Genomic DNA, 18030 nt, shown 5'->3' with positions numbered 1-18030 from the left:
CATTTTTCAATTGAAGTGACGAGATATTTTGACATTATTGTTACCATAGCGAGTTTGCAATAATTTTCCTTCGGAATAGTCGTGCACGTTGAAGTGAAAAGCTTTTTCCGCGGGCGCCCGGGAAAGCTCCCAGGTGAAATATATTATCCGATCGAATCCTTCGCTGAATACCTCATCCACGATTTGACATCAGTTTGAGTGAGAGATCGGAGGATTGTGGGTGGTGTGAGGGAGGGTCTGCAAAAGCGTGCGAAAAAAGGCAAAATAATTCGAATTCTAAGTAAACCACTGCCGAACCGGAACCATTAGTTTGCTTGTCAGAAGCGCTGAACGGAAAATATGCCGCTGCGAGTACCCTTAAGCTGAAAGCTTTCGATCTCGAGCTTTCGCGCGTTCTGCTTTTGATATTTTTCCGTCCTGCAGATATCATATCGACGCTTGTTGCATTGCGTGACATTATCCCAGAATATGTACTCTACAAAAACATTTAAAAGATACATTTTTCTTAGAAAGCAAATTTTATATATTTGTAGATAATGTATGTTTATTTAAATTCAACCGAAAAGCTGAGTGTTAAAAGTTGTGAAGTGAAGATATTCTTTTTGGAATCGGGAACTGTGAGCTCGGTATTTGAATCAGGAACGAAGCACTGAAAATTGTGACTGAAATTGTGGAAGAATTCGATAATTCGATATTATATATAATTTCGAAAATTTTCAATCTGTAGCGTTTTTAATTCAAGAAATGTAAATAAAATAAATTTATTTATTTGAAAATCCGTAAAGGTATTTTTCAATTTTTTTTAAATTTTTATCTTCTTCCTCGTTTGCTCAATGCTGAGTAGTGCTTCCAATCCCGGAATTTTATTTCAGCACCGGGATTGTGGTGCTGGGAATTTCCGATCAATTTTAAGAATGCAGCTCTTGCTTGCCCCACTCTGTTGCGAATTTCCTGTTTACTTTCAGACGTTTCACCCACATAGCACCCAAGATATTTGAAACTATCTACTCTTTCCACCCCGATGTTATTAATTTTTATATGAGAGTTGACTGTATTGTGCGTCGACTTATTGAATATCATCCATTTGGTTTTTTCGGTATCGTCAGATTTCAACCAGTCTGATGGTATGATACCTGTTCTATATGTATAGATAGCGTTGAATAAATCCAATAAAACAGAGACTGCTCTTTCATCAGTCAATAACTTGAGCATTTCTATTTGCACTGCATCCGGTCCCGCAGCTTTTCCGTTCATTTTAATGAATGTGTGTAAATGTTATTTTTAAAAATAAATTTGGGACGTATGCTGCGACCTTAAAAAGTTCATAGCGACTGAGTTGGAACATTTCAATTATTATACATGATTTTATTTAGCTTGAAAATGTTGAATGTACATACATACATATACATATAGACATGAAATTTTGCAATTAATTGTGACCCACTTACTCCGAGACAATTTACATGAATTTGGCAAACATAAATATTTCCATTGACAATTAGATTTAATTACATCAAAGTTTGAGTTTATACACCCCTCCCACGCGACCTCCAATCAAAGTATTAACAAAATCCCTGAATTATCAGCAAAGTTTAATAGAAATTATGTGGGTTTATATTATCCAGCATTGCACGTCAACAGCTCAGCACAAAACTGCAGGGAAAAGACTTCTTCTATTCACACTACACAGCACCACCCGTTTTCGGCACTTTCGTACTTGTTTTGGAAGAGTACAACATAAAATCGACTCACGGCGCAATATTGATTGCGTCGAATCGTCGAGTCAAAATTATTACTATATGACGTTTCCGAAAATATCCATAACCAGCAGCGTGGTCTAGTGGTGAGTGTTGTATTCTCTCGTGCTAGGTGTCATGGGTTCGATTCCCACTGGAGTCTCGTAGCTGGCCAGACCTTGGTTTGTCGAGGTCGGTCGTTTCTTATCAGTCAATTTTTCTGATTTGAAACGATTCCTGTAAAAATTGGCTTTTCTTATCCAATTTTCTATTTCGAAAACCTTAAGTTCTTTCTTATTTCTCAGGTTTCGCCAGATTTTCTCTACATATATGTCTCTATGGATGATTATTGAAATGTACAAATTTCGTATTGTTACATAATAAATGTTATTATTCGTATTGTTTACGATGTTGGTAATGTCTGACCATAGATATCAGGTGTTGTTTAGATATGTATGTATGTTATAATTATGTATTTAATAATATATGATATATATAATTTCCTGAGTCTTAATCTATTTAGCACACTCGCCGCTTTGGAGCAATGTGTTAGGGAGTGTGCATGATTAATTGAAAAATAAAATAAAATATGCACGTGGCAGCACTTTCATTAGTACGGATGCACTCGCCATAATTAAGTCACGTCATGAGTAAATATTTCCACAGTAGCGAAAAAACTGGTTCTGCTTGATACGTTTCTGTGACATGTACTGCTGTATAATATGAATAGATCGTGTCGGTTACTGTTGTTTCGACACGTCACTAACACATTACTAAACATATACATAAATGTGTCCATATAGAATGTACTAAATAATATTTTAGCTGTCATGTTATAAACGAACCGTATCTGTTTACATACATACATAATTACCATATCAATTAATACACATTCAGAATATACTGATGAAGTATTTTTGAATGATTGAAAATTGAATGTTCAAAAATTTGTCTATAATGATCGAATGTTCAAAAATTGTTCGATAGTATTAAGGAGTGTATATGTATCTTTACTTATATTTTAAGAATTAGTTAACGAGTAGCTAAAATTTATTTGGTCGTCCTTATTAATTTTCAGTTCTACCTCAACCCTTCGCAGGACGGTCAACTTCGGCCGTCATCAGAGAACTCTGTCCAAGGAGATGCCGCAAACGGTAATCCGTCACAAATAATTGAAAACATGGACGCGGGTGGGTCTAAAGCACAACCCAACCCCCTATTTGACCCCCTTCAAGTCCCTGGGACGCCGGCCCTTGTCCGCGGGGCCGACAAGGGCATCGCTGGTGACAAATTGGATCACGGCATTTCTTTGATCCATTTGTACGGATCGAATCTGAATTCGCTGTCCTTGGGCAGACCTCCCCATCTCGTGAACGTGTACCCCACGCTCCTACCGCTCGGCTACCCGGACGTATGGCACACCCCGACAAGATATCCCATTGTCGATTATCGGCTACAAAACGAGGCGTTTTATCCGATGATGGATTCGGGATTGGGAAGGTACAGGCAATACCACTCGCAGAATGCCCTAGGACAATATAGCTATGGATATGCTAACGAGCTCAGCTCCAAAGATGAAGTCAAAGGAAGCGACGGAGTCACTAGAGGAGCTTACTCATATATCGACGCTAACGGTAAAATATTCATCATTATCTGAAATAAAATCTATTATACTACAAATATATTACTAACATAAGTCGATGCTATTGTTTTTACTTTATACGTAGTAACAATATATGAAGTTTTGTGATCATGCGAAAATTCGAACTCGAGATTTTGACTGATTCGAACTCAGAATCGATCACTGATCACGTTTTCATTATCTAGAAAAAAATGTGTGTATGTGTGTGTATTTTGGGGATTTTTTGGACACCGTTAGTCCTTTCATTATTTTATTTTGACCTTTGAAATTATTTTAAGCTTCTTGATACTTATTGTGTATAATAAAGATATTGATTTTAAGTAAAAATAAAAAAAAATCAACAAATTTAATGAACCGGAAGTGGTATGAACCGGAAGTGTTTTTCCTCTTAGGAAGGTCAAAAACTTTGTGCCCACTATTCTGTCCACACCCCTGAACGTATCAAGCTGAAAATTTATATTTGTTTTATTTATGTTCTAACTTAGAGCTGATAAGGTTTTGGTCAGAATTCGTAAACTGGAAGTAGTATTTTTTTTTAAAACAATATTTCATTATTTTATTTTGACCTTTTAAATTATTTTTATTTTCTTGATATTTAATGTGTATAATACTGATAGTGATTTTAAGTAATAAAACAATTTAAACAAAATCCGACAACCGGAAGTAGAACTTTTGTCTTGTGCAAATACATTTGCGCTCAATTTGTATCGAAAACGCTGTCTTAGCTATTAGTATTTCATAATGCTGCCGGTATATGTGAATGTGTATGTACGGTTCAATATAGAATTTTGTTTTGTGACTTTCTTATATGTAGGTATATTCCTCAAATACATAGATAAAGTCATGGGTTGGTCACACCCGAATTTTTTATTTACGTTGTATTGTAGATTTCACTTTGATAACTCCTTATTCACCATTCATCAGAATCTATGTATATATTGTAGTAAGAATTTCTTCCATCGCGAAATCGGCAATACAAGAAAGAAATACTTTCGATATATTGTAATAGTTTGGTCGTAGGATAAAATAAACGCCTTTATTATAACATTTAAATAGTCCCGGGTCGACCTGGGACGGAAATTCCCAAGAATTCATGGAATTTTTGATGTTCCGTGTCCTGGAAATTCTTATTCCAAATCCCAGGGAAAATATTTTGATCAAAACATTATTTAAACGTTACTATAAAGTACATATATCCTAAGATAAAATTATTATGAAGCATGTGTATCTTTCGTTTATTGACGATTCCACGATGGAAGAAACTCTTTTAGATACTGATGAAGATGAGACAGTTTGACGATGAATGAATATTTAAATCATAGACGTAATAAAAACTGCATTGACTGTAAAAAAGAAATTTAAATTTGTAAAAATGCTGACAGGCTAAAAAATAGATAGTTTAAAATTTTTTTTTTAATTTCATCATACTTTAAAATCAACTCCGACCCGAAACTGAAAGATTTTTCGCATTGTCGGAAATATTTGTGGTAAATCTAGAAATAGGCTTCTATTTCTCATTTAAATATTTTAGTATTAAGGAGTTATTCCAAATGAATCTAAACTATTTATTTCAAATGAATCTAAACTATTTATTTCAAATGAATCTAAACTATTTATTTCAAATGAATCTAAACTATTTATTTCAAATGAATCTAAACTATTTATTTCAAATGAATCAAAAGAGTAAATAAAACTGCATTGACTGTAAAGAAGAAATTTAAATATGTAAAACTGCTGACAGGATAAAAAATAGATAGTTTAAAATTTTTTTTTTAATTTCATCCAACTTTAAAATCAACTCCGACCCGAAACTGAAAGATTTTTTCCATTGTCGGAAATATTTGTGGTAAATCTAGAAATAGGCTTCTATTTCTCATTTAAATATTTTAGTATTAAGGAGTTATTTCAAATGAATCTAAACTATTTATTTCAAATGAATCTAAGCTATTTATTTCAAATGAATCAAAAGAGTAAATAACAACTGCATTGACTGTAAAAAAGAAATTTAAATATGTAAAACTGCTGACAGGATAAAAAATAGATAGTTTAAAATTTTTTTTTTAATTTCATCCAACTTTAAAATCAACTCCGACCCGAAACTGAAAGATTTTTTCCATTGTCGGAAATATTTGTGGTAAATCTAGAAATAGGCTTCTATTTCTCATTTAAATATTTTAGTATTCTTAAGGAGTTATTTCAAATGAATCTACTTCAATTTTTACATTTTTTCCTGTAAATAGTTTTAGTAATTTGATATTAATAAAAAATGAATTAAATTCAAAATTGAAATTGATACCAATCAGGTACCATGTCCCGGGAATTGAAAAAGTCAGGAAAATCAGAAACCCTAGTATGTATGTACGCACATATGTATGTATATGTACATAAGTAGTATTACATACTTTTTCGACACTTCCGTTAATTTTAAAATCATTGTTTCTTATTAAAGAAATTCATATGTAATTGAAAATTTTAAATTTATCTTTGAAGTTAAAGAAATATGTTAGAGTTAAATTAAGTCAATAAATTATTTCTGGATTAACTATATGGAATATAAATTATTTTTTGTAATATATCAAAATAGTGGGAATTCCAGTGCAAACATTCGATTTTAAGGTAAAATGATAGTAAACAAATAATTAGATTGTGTAGTTGTACACTATTTTGACCTGTATGTCAACAGTACGTAATTACTGCTGAATATTTATGGTAAATATAATTTATCGGTAATAATTTTAACGAAGATTGTAATTATTTGTTTGTGTTTTAGGAAAATTGCAAACCGTGAGTTACACTGCAGACGCCGTTAATGGCTTTAGAGTGATGGCAACAAATTTACCAATTGGACCTGTTGCTACAACGCAACATTAATACAATTCATCAATAACACATCTTTGAAATATAATATATAATAGCTAATATATAATCGCTAATATATAATAGCTAATATATAATCGCTAATATATAATAGCTAATATATAGAAAAATAATATATAATTGCTAATATATAATCGCTAATATATAATAGCTAATATATAGAAAAATAATATATAATATATGATCTTTCGTATCTCAATACACCGTTTCTAATAAATTAATATACATCCCAACTTGATTATGTTTAATTTATTTCATCTCTGTTTCGGAACTATCGAACTTTCAAAATTATTTCCATCACAATTTGAGTAATCTTTGAAATGAACAGAGAAAGGGGTCAGACGTCTGACCCTAGTTAATGTCGCGTACAAAATAAAATTTTCAGTAAAACAATATCAAATATTTTTAAATTGGATAGCATTGTCTAGTATTCTAGTGGCCAGAGTACTACTAGAATATAATGCCCTACAATTAAAATAAGAAAAAAAATACATAACTAAATCACAGTGAATCAACGACTACAAAGATTGTTTATCCGTCTATAAAACATTAAAAAGTGCATATCTCAAGCGCATAGTGAGAAAGATCAATACAGGGCAATCGTTGTCGAGCGCATATGCTATATGTATTGGACCCAGAGTTGACGTGCGTAACCAGGTCAAAGGTCAAATATGAACGTGAACAAGCGAGAAAGGGATCTTAGGCAAATCAAGCAAGGATGGTCCCTCATCGATGTGCAATGTCTCGACGGAGTCCAGATGTCTTATCACATCACACCACCGTGCTTATCGTGGATCGCCCGCGTTTTGACAGAGGTCATGAGCTCAACAGACGTAAACACATCAACTACACATTGTAATTATGTCTGCCATGTAAATATAAAACAAGCTTTAAAATAGCCTAGAACTCCTGTTTTTCAACGACTTTGTTTTGACTCTGTTATAAAAAAAATGATATTTTTGTCAATATCGGATCAACAAAACGATCTGGATTTTGAAACACAGTAACAGTTTTCGAGAAATAGTGTTTTGCTTTTAACAATATTTAAAAATACTGGTGGCCTGTAATACGTTTATTCTGCTATTCCGAGATTTTAGACATATCGAATTAAAAGAATTGATCTCAATTTGTGAATTAAGTCAAAAACAGAAATAGTGTTTTTGGAACTAAAAAATTGACTTACGCCACTTTCAAATATAACTCATATACTATATAAATTAGATATTAATGATTCATAAAGTTATCATGCACTATGAATGTAAATTTAAACGCTCCATTTTGCACAATATATGTACATACATATATACATACAGTATATGTTTCACAACTTATAGAATTGCATATTTGATGAAAATGCCTAGTTCATGAAAGGTGCACGCTTCGATAAAAGTATTTACTGATTTCATGAAATATTTAGGAATTCATCGCTTTGTTAATAAATTCAGCAAAGCATGTTTGCAAGAATAAAATGCTTGAGAATATTAATCAGTATTTTATAACTTGAAAACTACATAATATTATGTTATTTTTAAGACGAAAAAAAGATATATGTAGATAAATTCATAATTTGAAGGCGTTGTCAAAGCAAGTTAAAATATTTTGGACGTCACATATCGTAATCTGTACAATGACCGTGACCGGTCGATAATATAATATCACAAAATTTCGACTTTTTTGTGGACGTTATTCGGTGATTATTTACAGATTAGTGTTGCCTTACGGCTAAAAATATTGATTTTTGGGTATTAAACATGTACTAAGATTACTTTTTCACAAATGATAATTCAAGTTCGAGAGAAAATTTTGGAGTGCTACAAACGCTAAACTGATTATATAATTTTATATTATAAGTATATGTGTATGTATGTGTATATATTATATTATTCAATATGCAAATAACAATATCACGTGAATCATTAACGTTGATGTTTTGAAAGTTTGGATTATTCTCAGATTGTTTCTGTGAATCATTGTTGGTAGTAAAATGAAGTTATGAAGGGTCAACAGACGTAAATTTCACATAAAGGGCAAATGGTTCTACCGTTATATATGTATCTATAATACGTACATAAATATTTATAATATACATATATATATATATATATATATATATATATATATATATATATATATATATATATATATATATATATATGTATATATACATACATATATATATATATATATATATATATATATATATATATATATATATATATATATATATTTATATATACATACATGTATAGGAAAATATATATATAAAATATATGTATATATACATACATATATATATATATATATATATATATATATATATATATATATATATATATATATTTATATATATATACATACATGTATGGGAAAATATGAAATAATAGCTTATTGTTATATATGTACATATGTATTATATGTAGTACTGAAGTAAATTTTTTACTTTAAATTTTTTAATAACAAGATTCTCATCTTTATATTAAAAAAGTATTTGATATGCAAGAAAATTTGAACAGTTTGTTGAATTATAAGGAAATTTCCATTTATCAAATTATCTTGCCATGCGAATGCAATTAAAATGTTGATAAATTTGCGGACATTATTTCGCAACTTTTATTTGCATCTAAATATGCTTATATCTTATCTGAATTTCCGTATTACGTTGCAGACTCTGAGAAGTTTACAGATAACATATGCAGCAACTACCCTTTGAATTTCCGGTATTGCAACATTTAGCAGCTCACATGCTGTTGACATTATAACACTCTCTGTAAAGTTGTAAGTTGTTATTCTGGAGAAGAATGTTGAGTATTAAGACTTTGTATGTTTTGGTTGATATAATAAATTGCGTTATACTGGACGACCTAAAATTGTTAATATACATATGTACATACATATATACATATGTACATAAGTATATAAATGAATTCAGTTTATTTTATTATTCCAAATTATGGTTAGTTTTAATGAATGGGGTTTAGTTTAGAGGACATACTGAACATTACAAAATGTGAATATAAGCTTTAGTAATCTAAAAAATGTGTTAGTGAAGTCCTTTAAATTTTGCCGGCTAAGTATCCTGGCCTTGTCTCTAAATGATAAGCAGTTTAATTATGTAGAAGTTCAAACTGAGAAAATCTAGGACTATCTTCAATTTAAAAATGTGGCGTCAACGCTGAATTACTGTAGCGTTTTTCAAAAAAAAAGAAGAAAAAGCTCAAAGAGGATATTTCTAGCTACAGAATAAACGCAATCTTGACGAGGTGGAAAAACTTGTAGATTTTTCCAACAGCGTCTTCCCCCGTAAATAAGACGAGATTTTGAGCCGCTGTGTATGCACAAAGGAGATATTTCCTAGCGATGGAGACGCCCCTTATCAGTCTTGGTCTGAGGAAATAAATAAGTGTAAAACTTTTTCGTCTCGTCAGAGCTTCTTTGATGTCTCACTGCTATCAGTAGAGCTACTGCTCCCGGCACTAACGATCGTTTGAAAGTACGGCTTATACAGTTTTAATCTTCTCATAGAAGGTACATTATTTTAATTTAAAACTCACATATATAGGTACATACAAATACACACATACTTTGAACTAATATTCGTATTTTGGGGGAAAATCCATTCACATACAAATTGTGTAGGCATTTTACATTTTCGTAATATAAGTTTTAAAGGTAGAACACTTTTCCCATTTCTTCTTTTTTCCACGCTACATTACCCAGCAAAACTTAAAGAATCGATCCATTGCCTCTTCGTTCACCTTTAGGGCTCATTTTCATCCGAATCGTTCACTATTTATTCTCTCATCGATGTTCATATAATCAACACATACATATATAATATTAAACGAATATGTACTAAAACTACATATAACAATTTAAACAACATAATTTTATAAAGAAAATATAATGGCGCCGTTCATAAACAATATGAATGAAGTCAAGTTATCAACAAGAAGTGAAGAACATTTAGCTGAAATGCAAAATGCAATTGTCGTACCGATTGAGAAGAAATATGCTGACAAAACCACACAGTATTTAGCTGCCGGAATAGGTATGTATATTTATTTAAGCATACCCAAGTAGATACGTATATATTTAAGCACGGATTTAAAGCCACTTAAGTGCTTCTAAAGAGAAAATCCTTTGAAACTATTTCGATCGCGTTTCAGTGACAATAGCAGCTTTTTCGTCGGGAACGTTCCTGGCATGGACCTCGTCGGCTTTACCCCTTTTATTAACGGAAAATGCACACATAAAGGTGAGTCTCGGTTTCATCCCTTTAAGCTTCGTTATAATTATAGAAATTGGCCCAGACATCTACATGGAGTATCTGTATATTACAGGTATCGCCCCACGAAGGATCTTGGATAGCATCTTTGTTGAATTTCGGTGCTTTCATCGGGGCTATTCCTACAGGACTAATAGCAGAAAGGTTCGGTCGTAAAAAGACGCTGCTCAGTTTGGCTATACCCATGACAGTTGCATGGCTCCTAATTGCTCTCAGGTATTGTGCCCCCCAGCTATTCAAAAAAATCCACAATTCATAAAAAATCAAGAATTTTCAATTTGATTAAACCTAAAATGGAATGACATTCGATTTCGAATTATTTGAATTAATTTTATAGTGTTAGAAAAATATCATAAGATTTTATTTTTATTGAAAATGGAATGAATTTATTATTTTTTCATAGTCGTATCAATGTACATATGTTAGGTATCTATTGCATACACAATCTTGTTACGGTTCAATGCTATTGAAGTAAAACTCACCATATTCAATTTCACATGTATTCCTATGAACAAATACAGAGGTATGATTATATCGAATACAAGATATGTAAATAGAAGATCCTGTGAGTATATACATACATACATACATAGATATACATATTGTATACGCACATGTCAACAACATTCGCGGCACAAACGTTTTTCGGATGTTTGCTTTTCTTTGGTTTTAAAATGAAAAGAAAATACATATATATATATTTATATATATATATATATATATATATATATATATATATATATATATATATATATATATATTTATATATATATATATATATTTATATATATATATATATATATATTATATATATTATATATATATATATATATATATATATATTTATATATATATATATATATATATATATATATATATATATATATATATATATATATATATTTATATATATATATATATATATATATAAATGTATAAAAATTTGTGAGTGTGTATGTATATCTATATAAATTACACATACATATGTATATTGTAAAAGTTTCCTTGCGTTAAAGAGACGAAAGAAAGACAAACATTCGAGTTTGTCGAGTGCTCTCCGACGCGCGATGGTGTTAATTTGAGTTTCTGAACTGTTGTTAAGGGGATGAAAGGATGGGGTGGCGTTCAAATGAAAATAAATGGGAAGTGGTATGTTATTAATCCCTCACCCTGGCAATTTAATAAAATGAAGCTCGGGTCCCTTGAGATGGAGTAGAAAATACTCATTTTGTCACACATTCGTCGTTTGTGTTTCGACTATTAACTTCCTTCTATAGTCTAATCTCGGGAAAGCTATATATTTATATATATATTAAATTGTATTGTGATGAAAATAGTATACCTATCATTCATTAGTATATATTAAATAAACGTAAGCTTAACACTGGAATTTAAAATACTGGACATAAAAATTGGATGTTATCAAACCTTATATACCCCAAACGTATTTGGGGAATAAGAAGTATCAAAACTTAAATTCAATAATTACGCACACCTACCGGATATAAGAACGTTCTCATTTGAGTGGAAATGTAGGGAAACTCACACTTTTTGAATTTTTAGTAAGACTTTTAAGTTCCACTTCCAGTTGTCGGATTTTATTCATAATTTTTTTAATACTTAATATCAGTATAAAGATCATAAGCATCATATATCAAAAAGATAATTTAAATAATTACAAAGGTCAAAATAAAATAATTAAAGATTCTTTAAATAAAGCTACTTCTGGTTTGCAGATTCTAACCAAAACCTTATCAACTTTGAGATAGTACATACAAAATAAAAATAATCTTAAAACGTTAAGTAGTGTGGAGAAAATCTTGCGTTAACAGCATTTTTAGATTTTTTTAAGAGGAAAACATTCTACTTTTTCTACATTCGAAGAGCACAGATATTTAAACAATCAAATAAAAAACAGTAAAAGAATAGAAGCCAACAAAACTAAAACTATAAATTTATTATTTTACTCGATATTATTAAGCCGATACTCATAGAAATAAAATTTCAGTTCAACACACCGAAAGGTTTCGAGGAAAAACATAATATAATGTACACGCTCATATATTATATCTACGTACTCACACAAAGGTCATATAGAAAGCTGCGTTTGACTTTAGTACGCCTTGTCAAGACAATAATTTTTGGCACGAAACCAAGCAAGTGTACCGTGTAAATTTCATCTCCGGTATTACGAATTCGAATAAGCCGTGCAACTCTTGCCCTTTGACCGTCAAATGAACCCTTTGACTGCCAATTAATAATCATGAACTTGTGCTTTGACTACGGAATCACGCTATTGATTAAATTACTGCGGTTAAAATGAAAAGCTATGCATATTTTCGTATTGAATTCGTACCGCTTACCCGAGATTTAACAATTTCGCCGACAAGCATCTATGTACACACACTGAATATCACACGTACATATGCATATGAAAATCAAAACTGAATCAACTCAGTCGCCGGGATCGGATAAAAAATTGAATTGATTAGAACAAAAATAGATTTCACGTAACGCTGAAGCCTCTCTCACGTACGTTTGTTTATTTTTACGGGAGAATTAATCGAAACCGAGCGAGCGTCAAACGCTATAAATCCATCGCTATAAATCCACATATTTTCACTATGAAATTGACATTGGATTTATACGAATTTATTTATACACACTGATCAGGTTCAGATTTAATCCGCTCCCCTGTTTGTACCCATCACACATATGCACTCGTATGTATGTAAGTATAAATAGGAAATATTCATCGATTTTTTGAATATTTCACGTACATTCTACATGCATAGATATATGTACATACATATGTGTGTATGTGCATAGGTACCGACCTCGTCTTACGAGTCTTCGAGCGGCGCGCAATGAAATTTATTCATAAATCGACGATGCAATTCAATTCAACCATCTAGTGTGTCTGAATCTGAAATAAACAAGGGGGCAGATTTGTTATGATTACGCGACCGATGTCAATTTGCTTGCAAATATGAACCTATTCAAAGCTTCCATCCTATGTGTGTGTGAATGAATGTATGTTCGTATACCGGCCTTATTGTGTTTTATAATTATGCATATATGAATTTCAAACGTGTTTTCGGATTAATAACCAATTTGCATTTTCACATTTCAGCACTTCAGTGTATTGTTTCTACGTGGGAAGATTCGTAGGTGGCGTAGCTGTAGGCGCCATAAGCGTAGCAGTGCCACCGTACGTTGTCGAAATGGCGCATCCCACTGCAAGAGATGCTGTTGGAAATTTTTATCAAATTCAATTGACTTCCGGAATATTATTTGGATTTTTAGCAGGTAAATAGTATGCTACGAATTCAATAAATATGCACTCCACTGCTTTCACTGTTCGCACTCGCCGAACGAATCCAACAATAAAAAAATATTTGACCAAATTGTTTTTAGAGTATTGATATTTTATTTTTCAAAATGGGTCTTTGCAACATAGCAGATGTCCTCAATACATTTATTTTATATGATAAAAGAACGAAAAAAAAAAAATAAGAACATGTCATACCTACATATTTATTGTATAATAATTTCATTCGTTGTGATTTTTAATTTATTATCCGCTATATTTAAAGTGGCATATCTAAGTCCATTTTTCTTAATTTTGATAAATATTTGAGAAAACATTGAATATAATGTTTTGCGCTGAATAATATTTTAAAATACTGGTGGCCGTAATAATTTTTTTCTGCTTTTCCGAGATTCTGGACATATCGAATTAAAAGAAGTGATTTAATTAAAAGATTGAATTTTTGAAATACATAAGTCAAACAAAACCAGCGTTTTTGGAACTGAAAATTGGACTTCCATCACTTTCAAATACTATAACGGCTCATATATTCATTAGATATGTATAGACAATAGAATTTATTATACTCATTGTAAAAAATCTAGGTTGAGATTGATTGGAAAGAATTAATTCGGAGTATTTATGCAGTGCTGCTAGTCAGACTTGGATATTTGTGACTCCAAGTCCTATCAGAGTTTGTCAATTTATCTGATTTTATTATTGAAACGGTTTTTCGTAAAATTGACAAAACCATCCTACCTGCTATTTGGGTATGATTTAAAATTTATAACCTATAGATTTATATACAAGTTCAATACTATAAACGTGTCGCTCAGGGACAATCCGTAATGGCATCATGGTAAAAATATAGTTTTTTTAATAAGTAAATAGACCTTATAAAATACGAATTTCTCCTATTTTATTAAAACTGTTTTGAAAATGCTAGTCGGAATAAATTATTCTTTAATTTAAAAAATACTAATTTATAAAAAAAATCATCATCCGAGTATCAATTTGTGGCTAAAACCAAGCTATCATGTGGTATTGAATTATGAATTTGTATGATGTAATATTTTTTCAAACATTTCCCGTAATCGAAAATTTACCAATGCACACTTGCTGTACTGGTTGAGGAACTTTTTAAAGAAATTTTCTTATTTCCCCACTTTTCGGCTTTCGACACGTATTCCAGACATGAGCATGAAAAACTTTCACAATTTCGAATGATGTATATATGAATAAGTTTGCGAAACGGGCGAAAGCTTTCACCGCTAAAGTAACGTTCAATTTGCTGCTAGACATATTCGCTGATAAAAACAGTTGTTTTTTTTTTGTATCCAAAAGATCAAAAAGTTTTAACAACGTACTTTTTCTATGATTACACGACAGTTCAACGACAATATTTTAAGTTCGTACAATCACAACAGGTCAAGTCATTTATCATCAAAATATTGATATGTGGTATTTTTTATTTAGAAATGTTTTTTCGAACATATTTATCAAAAATATTCAAACTATGACGATATATATATGTACATAACTATGTGTATATTTGAAATATATGTAATGCAATGATAACATATCGTATACGAAGTGCGTTTCTGAGGTAGTTTTATCAACACCAATACATAAATAAAGAAAAATGTTTTTATACACATTCATTATCGATATACATATTTCCACAACATTTAAAGATATTTATATTGCTCTATGAATATATTATTTAATATAAATAGCTCTCAAAATGATCTTTATTTAACAAAACACCTCTTTTTAAATATTTGAACCAACTCACAATTAATCTGTAATGATGAATATTTTTAATTTTGCAGGTATGGCAGGTAATGTGACCGTGTTATCCCTGATATGCGCGATCGTACCTGCTGTCTATTTCGTTGCCTTTTTGTTCATGCCCGAATCACCAGTCTACCTAATGACCCAAGGGAAGGTGGTCGAAGCCAGAAATTCCCTACTCTACATAAGAGGGATCGGTTGCGATATTGACGAAGAACTGACGAGAATAAAGGAGTACATAATCAAAACAACAGCCATGCAAGGACGGTTCAAGGATATGATTGCCACCAGGTCGAACGTGAAGGCGCTAGTCGTGGCTTTCACTTTGATGGTATTCCAGCAGTTGAGCGGAATCAGTGCTCTTATCTTCTACATGGGAAAAATATTCTCAATGTCCGGTACTAAGATAACGCCGGAAACATCAGCCGTGATCGTTGGAATAATTCAAGTCGCTTCAGCTTACATGTCAGCGGCATTCCTTTCTAGAATAGGAAGGAGACCAATGTTGATACTTTCAAATTTGTTCATGGGTGCTAATATAGCCGGTTTGGGTATATATTTTCATCTTAACGCTATGACCGACACTGAAGATTATCACTGGGTGCCTATTGTTTGTTTGTCCGGATATGTGAGCCTGTACTCTATAGGAATTGGTCCTATACCGTGGTTGATGCTTAGGGAAATATTCCCTTCTAATATCAGAAGAAGGGCCACGGCTATTGCCGCTGGTCTCAATTGGTTCTTGGCTTTCGCAGTTACGAAATTTTATCAAAACATGGTGGATTCCGTAGGCATCGGGTGGGTTTTGTGGAATTTCGGATCGATTTGTGCTATAGCCGCTACGTTCGTTTACTTTTTCGTTCCGGAAACCAAAGATAAAAGTTTAGATCAGATACACAAAGAGCTCAACGGAAACAAACTTAGGAAGCACAGGCATATAATTGAAATTGACAGTATATCAATAGCGTCAACCAAGTGAGATTTTATGCAGAGTAAAGGAGTGTAATTTGAAATTCAATTTAAATGCGAAAACATTTTAAGATGTCGAGAGCGTTCGCTCCGAGACGTTCCTTTGGAAATTTTCAGTGCGTAAACAAAATAATGCTAGAGTACCTGAGTAGTTACATTTTTCTATTTAGATTAATCGTGATAGTTATAAATATTGAATGAATCGTTGATTTAATTTTATTGTAAATATGTGTATCAATAGATAAATGTACATGGAATCTAATTTGACACATAATTTATATAGTAAAATTTAAAATAGTAAGTACTATTTTAAATTTTATATAGTATGTATGTATATATGTATATAATATAAATTTAATAGTATGTATGTATATATGTACATACATATGTATGTATATATGTACATACATATGTATGTATATATGTACATACATATGTATGTATGTATTTATGTAGTTATATAAATATCTATATGTTTTCCAGTTTATTATTATAAGGACAGCTTTCTTCCCAATAATACGGTGTTGTCGAATCAGTAAAACTACGTTAGATGACAGGAAAAGAAATAAAATATAATAATAAAATAATAAAAATGTAAATAAAGATATATGTATCTTGCAACTTGTTTTTACATTTTCCTAATTTTTTTTTATAGAACCGATCTAATATGTTATAAGCCAGGAGTATAGCTCAATGGTTGCGCTAATGCTAACTACCGAGAGGTTCCGGGGTTCAAGCCCTAGGTTGACTTTGATTGAAATGAATTTATTCAGAAGTATTTCTGTAGTATTGTTGGTCAGACTAAGATATTTGTGACAGATCAGAGTTTGCCAAATTATCTGATTTCATTGTTGAAAATGTTCCTCATAAAATTTGCAAAATCATTCTACCCACTATGCCACAACTATTTGAATATAATTTCAAATTTATAACCTATAAATTTATATGTGTACATGTTTAATACCATGGGTATCGCTTAGGGGTACCCCTTAATGGCATCATGGGAAAATATATTAAAAAACAAATAAATAAGAAGAGGAGAGTTGAATACAAACACGTGTTCATAAATTAAAAGAAAATAATCTGAAATTTTTGTAATATGTAAATAATGTAAAATATTTCCTAAATTGTACCTATTACTTTTAGTTTTCATCAAAGACTTTATTATATTTCATAAAGTTACCAAACTAATTGCCTTTTATTAAAATCTTAAATATACTATTACATCATTATCTACAGTCTGAAGGCCTCTCCAACACGCTTCCATCTCACCCATCTCACTCCACACATTTTCCTAATTTCGTCTACCCATCTTCCCTGCGGTCTTCCTTTTATTCTTTTGCATTCTCTCAGGTACCATTTTAGCATTTCTTTTGACCATTCTTCTAGCTACGCGGCCATTTCAATCTTTTCAGTC

At 31.2% G+C, this 18030-nt stretch overlaps 1 protein-coding gene across 1 annotated transcript; it reads left to right on the top strand.

Moving 5' to 3' along the window:
- The first annotated feature begins 9678 nt into the window (after positions 1-9678).
- Positions 9679-17791, top strand: LOC143909424 (facilitated trehalose transporter Tret1-like). The gene is made up of 6 exons (XM_077427407.1): positions 9679-9780; positions 10151-10303; positions 10422-10510; positions 10596-10756; positions 13674-13849; positions 15683-17791. Exons 2-6 carry the CDS (start codon positions 10159-10161, stop codon positions 16621-16623), a joined length of 1512 nt encoding a protein of 503 aa, XP_077283533.1. The 5' UTR covers positions 9679-9780; positions 10151-10158; the 3' UTR covers positions 16624-17791.
- The last annotated feature ends 239 nt before the right edge of the window (positions 17792-18030 follow it).

This window comes from Arctopsyche grandis, chromosome 3 (assembly GCF_051622035.1).
Source record: "Arctopsyche grandis isolate Sample6627 chromosome 3, ASM5162203v2, whole genome shotgun sequence".
NCBI classification, from domain to species: Eukaryota; Metazoa; Arthropoda; class Insecta; order Trichoptera; family Hydropsychidae; genus Arctopsyche; species Arctopsyche grandis.
This window is presented reverse-complemented; position numbering and strand designations above follow the sequence as displayed.

Excerpts from the sequence above, each read along its gene's own strand:
- LOC143909424 (XM_077427407.1), top strand. The coding sequence starts at position 10,159 with ATGGCGCCGTTCATAAACAATATGAATGAAGTCAAGTTATCAACAAGA. Across the intron at positions 10,304-10,421 it reads GTATTTAGCTGCCGGAATAG|TGACAATAGCAGCTTTTTCG; the intron begins GTATGTATATTT and ends ATCGCGTTTCAG. Across the intron at positions 13,850-15,682 it reads ATTATTTGGATTTTTAGCAG|GTATGGCAGGTAATGTGACC; the intron begins GTAAATAGTATG and ends TTAATTTTGCAG.